This window comes from Hipposideros armiger, unplaced genomic scaffold (assembly GCF_001890085.2).
Source record: "Hipposideros armiger isolate ML-2016 unplaced genomic scaffold, ASM189008v1 scaffold_378, whole genome shotgun sequence".
NCBI classification, from domain to species: domain Eukaryota; kingdom Metazoa; phylum Chordata; class Mammalia; order Chiroptera; family Hipposideridae; genus Hipposideros; species Hipposideros armiger.
In genome coordinates, this window is record NW_017731728.1 from 1659148 (window position 1) to 1665110 (window position 5963).

The 5963-nt window shown below is 61.4% G+C and overlaps 1 protein-coding gene across 1 annotated transcript in view; it reads left to right on the forward strand.

Moving 5' to 3' along the window:
• The window catches only part of NTRK1 (neurotrophic receptor tyrosine kinase 1), a 28459-nt gene extending 23502 nt beyond the window's left edge, over positions 1–4957 (forward strand). Inside the window, exons 14-18 of the mRNA XM_019662501.1 lie at positions 68–287; positions 394–566; positions 2620–2860; positions 3181–3339; positions 4592–4957. Of these exons, the coding sequence (XP_019518046.1) occupies positions 68–287; positions 394–566; positions 2620–2860; positions 3181–3339; positions 4592–4777 (979 nt within the window). The 3' untranslated portion in view covers positions 4778–4957. The remainder of the gene's footprint in view (positions 1–67; positions 288–393; positions 567–2619; positions 2861–3180; positions 3340–4591) is intronic.
• Positions 4958–5963: the final 1006 nt, after the last annotated feature.

A 5963-nucleotide genomic window follows, 5' to 3' on the forward strand; every position in this document is an offset into this window, starting at 1 on the left:
CTTCCCACCCCCACCCCTGTGCACACCTCGCATGGGGCTCGGTGAAGAAGTGAAGGCTCCGTTTCAGTCTCCCCCCCCCACCCGTGGCTGGCGCCGCCCTTGTGCAGTGCTCAGCCCTGTCCAGGGGCCCCTGTCTGACCATGCGAGCCCCCCTAGGTGTTCGCCACATCAAGCGCCGGGACATCGTGCTCAAGTGGGAGCTGGGCGAGGGCGCCTTCGGGAAGGTTTTCCTTGCCGAGTGCCACCACCTGCTACCTGAGCAGGACAAAATGCTGGTGGCTGTTAAGGTAAGACCTTGGCCATCGTCCCGGGACAGGTGCTCAGGCTGGGGGTGGGCTCAGGGTTAAGAGCGTGGGGAGGCGAGGGCCACCGCTCAGGTCCGCCCCCCATCAGGCGCTGAAGGAGGCGTCGGAGAGCGCGCGGCAGGACTTCCAGCGCGAGGCGGAGCTGCTCACCATGCTTCAGCACCAGCACGTCGTGCGCTTCTTCGGCGTCTGCACCGAGGGCCGCCCGCTGCTCATGGTGTTCGAGTACATGCGGCACGGGGACCTCAACCGCTTCCTCCGGTACGAGCGGCTCCGAGTCCCTGCGGGTCCGCTGAACTGAGGGGGGGGGGGCGCGCCAGGAAGGAGCAGGAAAGGCACCTGTTCTCAAGGAGGCAAACGTGTGAACGCAGGGACAGTCCCTGCAAAGGACAGGGTGGCGGTAGTCGGGGAGGTGGCCCCAGCGGAAGTCAGGAGTTAAGATCTCAGGGTGGGCAGGTTTGGCAGAGAGGGAGGGTCTGTGTGTGGCGCGCAGCGGCCGGCCGCGCCTGCAGGACAAGCGCGAATCCGGCACTTTTCTAGGTGGCAGCCACTGTCACACACTTTACAGCCCATCCTCACGGCCGTCGGTACTGGCACGCACACGTCTGTATAATTACATAAATATCTGTGTGTCGGTCTCCAAGCGTATATGACGATTTATACTTGAAGAAAGTTACCCAAAATTCATTTCTTTGGCTCTGACACGTTTACTAATTCGTGCCGATCATTTTAGTAACCTCAAGAAACGTGCTCCTTTCACAGTGAGGCTTAGAGAGGCTAAGTGACGTGCCCAAGCACATAGGTAGGAATGGCCCAGGGGGGACATGAGCCCGAGCAGAGTCCCGCTTTCCCCTCCGGACTGTGATGGTCACGTGTTCTAATGAGATGGGACCCTGTGAGGATGGGGCAGCAGGCCCCAGGGAGAGGCCAGGGTTTGCAACCAGCTGTGACTTCTTCGCTGAGCCTTCTTGGCCAAGTGGCTTTCCTCTCTGACCTCAGTTTTCCCACCCAGGGAACTGTGGTTCTAGATGAGAAGGCACAGTGTGATTGTCAGCTGATGATTGTGCTTTGGTCCCCAAAACACTTCCGTGGGAGTGATGGGCCAATCATGCAGCGGGGAGAGAACCTGGAGTCCGAGCTTCCCTGGGGTTGGGAGGAGACCCTGGAAGGTGTGGGGAGGAGGGGGGCGATGCCACACCTTGAGCGTGGAGGTGGGTTCGCTCAGGGGGACTGAGTCAGGAGGAGCCAGAGGAACCCTGCTTACCAGACACAGGGGGGGTCTCAGTGCTGGGTTCCAGGGATGCAGGCCACCATCTGGGGCCCAGGCAGTGGGAGAAGCTGCTCGAAAAGCTGGATGGAGCACAGGGGGAACCAAAGGAGGGCATCATGAGAACTCCTAGACAAGCCTAGAAGACTTCCCCTGGGAGGGTCACTGGTTCCTTCTAGCCTCTGGTTCCTGTACTTACAGTTCCCTCTGCCTGGCACACTGGGCCTCCCTCCCAGCCATTTTGCCCCTGTCTCTGACCCTTTGCAATGGCTCATCCACTTCTATTCCTCTGGGCTGGAGGCTAGATTTAGATGACTCTTCCTCCAGGAAGCCTTCCCTGACTTCTCTCATCCGTACGCTGAGTGCAGGTCAGGTGTTCCTCACACTGTGCCCTACTCTCCACTGCATTCTGGTGCTTGGCACACTGGAGATGTCTAACAAATGCCTGGCATGAAGGAAGAAGTAAACGAATGAGGAGAAAGCTGGCCAGTAGGAAAGGGCAGTAGGACAAAGCCATCCGCTCAGGCAACGGTTCAGAAGAAGAAGGACTATTTGGCAATGGGATGAGGGATCAGGGACTGTTCTGGCATGGTGGCTGTGGGGAGGAGGGGGGCATCCTGGAAAGCTTTGGAGGAAGGAGGACCCCACAGCAAAGGGGAGAGAGACAGGAATCCAGGAGGGCTCCCAGGTTTCAGGCTCAGAGCTGGGTTGGGGAAGTTCCCTTCACTGAGGCAGGGGCAGGCTGGGGCTGGAGGTGTGCATGGGCAAGAGATATGGGGGCCAGTGGGCAGCTGGATGCTGGGGGTGGCGTTCAAAGTGGCTGCCTGCGAGGAAGGCATGGATGTGAAAAGTGTGGGCGCTGGGGGAAGCCTTGGCGCTGGGCACCCCTGCCGGCCCCCTCCCCACCCCTCCAGACAGCAGCCTCCCCTGTTCCTTTCCTCCTCCACTTCTGGACCCCTGAGTCCCCTCCCCCATTCCACCCCAGGCCCCCAGACTCCCCTTGCTCAGGCTCCTGGGGAGCCCATCCCTTCTCCCCCTCTTTCCCAGGTCCCACGGGCCCGATGCCAAGCTGCTGGCCGGCGGGGAGGACGTGGCTCCAGGCCCTCTGGGGCTGGGGCAGCTGCTGGCCGTGGCCAGCCAGGTCGCTGCGGGGATGGTGTACCTGGCGGGACTGCACTTCGTGCATCGGGACCTGGCCACGCGCAACTGTCTGGTGGGGCAGGGACTGGTGGTTAAGATCGGCGATTTCGGCATGAGCAGGGACATCTACAGCACCGACTACTACCGCGTAAGGGTCTTTGGTCCCAGCCCCGCCCCACCCGGAGGCCGAGTCCCCGCCCTGAGCCTGCCTTTGCCAGGCACGCCCTCTTCTTCCTTCGGCGCCGCGGGGCCGGGGACTCAGGCTAAAACCCGGGTCCTGGCTCCCGGGCCCCCGGTGGAGGAAGGGCTGTCTCCGCTCTCCCGGACGACCCGGCACCGTCGGTTTTCCCTCTCAGCCCGTATTTTTAATGACGGCGGCGCCGGGGGGCGGCTCGGTGCCGGAGAGCCTGCGCAGGGGCGCCCCTAGAGGTGACGCGCCCGCGCGCCCGCGCGCCCCGCTCGCCGCAGGTGGGAGGCCGCACCATGCTGCCCATCCGCTGGATGCCGCCCGAGAGCATCCTCTACCGCAAGTTCACGACCGAGAGCGACGTGTGGAGCTTCGGCGTGCTGCTCTGGGAGATCTTCACCTACGGCAAGCAGCCCTGGTACCAGCTCTCCAACACCGAGGTCAGCCCCGCCCGCCACCCCTCTCCTGCCCCATCGGGTCTCTTCTAGGGCAACTCCATCCCCTTCTGCCCCTCGTCCCACTGCCTGCGGGCACCATCCTGCAGACACTGTTCTTGCCTTTCTCCCCCTCTCCTATTCATGCCTCCACTTACCCCCCCGAAACCCGGGCCCACCTGGATCCTGGAGGAACCTCAAAGAGCTTTATAAATGGAGCCCAGACCCCCATCTCAGGCTGCATTGTATAAACCTGACAGGATTATCGGGGTGGAAGGGAGAGGCACGGGAAGAGGAGCATAGCATGAGGGCCTGACACTGCAGCAGGAAGGCTGGACGTTAGACTGCAGGAGGGACCGGCCTGCCCCCCGCTCTCAGCTGGACGTAGCCAGAGCAGGCCCCAGGTGTTCTGTCTTCCAGAGCAGCTCCCCCCACCCCCTCCTTGGCTCGCAGCTGTCAGTTTCCATTTCTTCTCCTAATGCAGTCTGCTCCCTGGAGGCTGGTGGGGTGGGGGAGAGGGTTATAGATTTTAATTTTCTCAAGCACTGAGAGAAGGAATGGAATTAGTGCTGCCTCTAACCCGACTCCTCTAATGGGGAGGAGGGGAGAAGTGGGAAAGAGGCTCCAGGCCCCTGCATCCAGCTCCTGGCCACCATCTCTCCTCCTTTAGCTCCTGCAGCAGCTCTAGCGGTCCTGCCTGCAGTCTCACTCTGATCTTTCCTGCTGCAGTTTCTTTTGGGAGGAGCTAGGTTCCCACAGGGCGGTGCCTACAGGAGAGAAAAGGAAGTGGGGTTGCCTTCCACCTTCACATGCAAGGCAGCCATTTTCAAGGCCCTGAGCCTCAGTCCTGCTGTCTGCTCTTTTTGTCCTCTGGAACTGAGGTGGAAGACCCTCCCCTTCCTCCTGTCAGCCCTCAACAGGAGGCTGATGGATTTGGCAAAGGCCTTGCCCCGGCTTCCTCAGCCCACCTGGCAAGCCTTCTGAGAGCCTCTTTCTAGTCCTTCAGGAAGCAGTCCTACCCCCAGCCCAACCTCCAGGGAGTCGGTCTAGCCTTAATGTGCCCCACCGCTCAGTGTCAGAGTGGAAAGGAATCTTGGGGTTCCCTGCATCCTTTTAGATCATTAGTAGCCAAGAGGCCCAGGCTTATAGTGGGACCTGCCTGGGGAGCCCCAGTGAGGCTGGGGCAGTGCTGCGGCTGGCTTCCCTCTCCCGTCCCCAGCCCGGCGTGCCCTCTTCTCTCTCCTTCCGGTGGCCCCAGGCGATTGAGTGCATCACACAGGGACGGGAGCTGGAGCGGCCACGTGCCTGCCCACCGGAGGTCTATGCCATCATGCGGGGCTGCTGGCAGCGGGAACCCCAGCAGCGTCACAGCATCAAGGATGTGCACGCCCGGCTGCAGGCCCTGGCCCGGGCGCCCCCTGTCTACCTGGACGTCCTGGGCTAGGTGCTGGCCCAGCGCTGGGGGGGCTGCCTCAGCACCCCACAGCTCCCAGCAGCCCCAGTGTGACCTCAGAGCCTCTAACTCCCCCTCAGCATGCGGGAGGGGCCAGGTGAGGTCTGGGAGGGAGGGTGCCCTCTTCTCTAGGCTGGGCGCCATCACAGCAATTATATTTATTATCCCTTGGCTGTGTCTCTGGCCAATTCTTGGGGTGACATCCTTCCGGGAGGGAGGTATTGGGACTCCCGGAGGGGACGACTCTCTGGGATCCAGCCCCGCTGGTTCCCCTCGGCGCCTACCCTTACTCCATGCAACTGTCACCTCCACCTGCGACTGTGTCTTGCCTCCCAGTCCTGAGGTCACCTTGCTGACCTGATGGTGAGGCAGCCTCAGGTCAAGCCTCCCAGGCCTCCCGATCCTAATGGCCCGTCTCAGTACTTCATGTTCAGGAGGCTGGTGCTGCAGCGGGAGGGATGGAAGTCAGATGTCTGGTGGACAGGATGGAGATGGGGGTGAGAGCAAGCACACAGTGGAACAAATGGGTGAGGTGGAGGGAGAGAGAGAGAGAGGGAGAGGGGGAGGGGAGAGTGCTTGTGTGTGTATCTGCATATGTGTGATGCACACGCGTGTGTATGTGGGAGAGCATGTGTGTGCATGTGTGTGGGAGCGCTCTGCGTGTGCATGTGTGAGGGAGCGTGCATGTGTGTCTGTGTGCACACGTGGGTGCACGTGCATGTGTGCATGTGTGTGCGTATATGAGTGTGCATGTGTGTGCACGCGTGTGTGTGCATGTGTGTGGGAGTGCTCTGTGTGTGCATGTTCAAGGGAGCGTGCATGTGCGAGGGAGTGTGCATGTGTGTCTGTGTGCACATGTGTGGGTGCACGTGCATGTGTGCATGTGTGTGCGTGTATGTGTGTGCGCACATGTAGCATGGACAGGAAGGAACCGGGTAAAGGAATGGTAAGGGAGGCAGGACCCCGTTCCCCCCACCCCCGGCACTCTCCTTGGCTCTGAGTGCCTTGAGATCCGCACCTGGAGGCGGGGGCTGGATAAAGCCATCTCCCTGTCCCATTCTGCCCCCTCTCCCCCTCAGAACGCCACTCGCCTCACTGAGTGGCCCCAGGGAGGAGCAGTTCCCCCACCTCTGCCCATCACTTCCAATCACCTGCCCGGCTCCTGCAATAACCCACG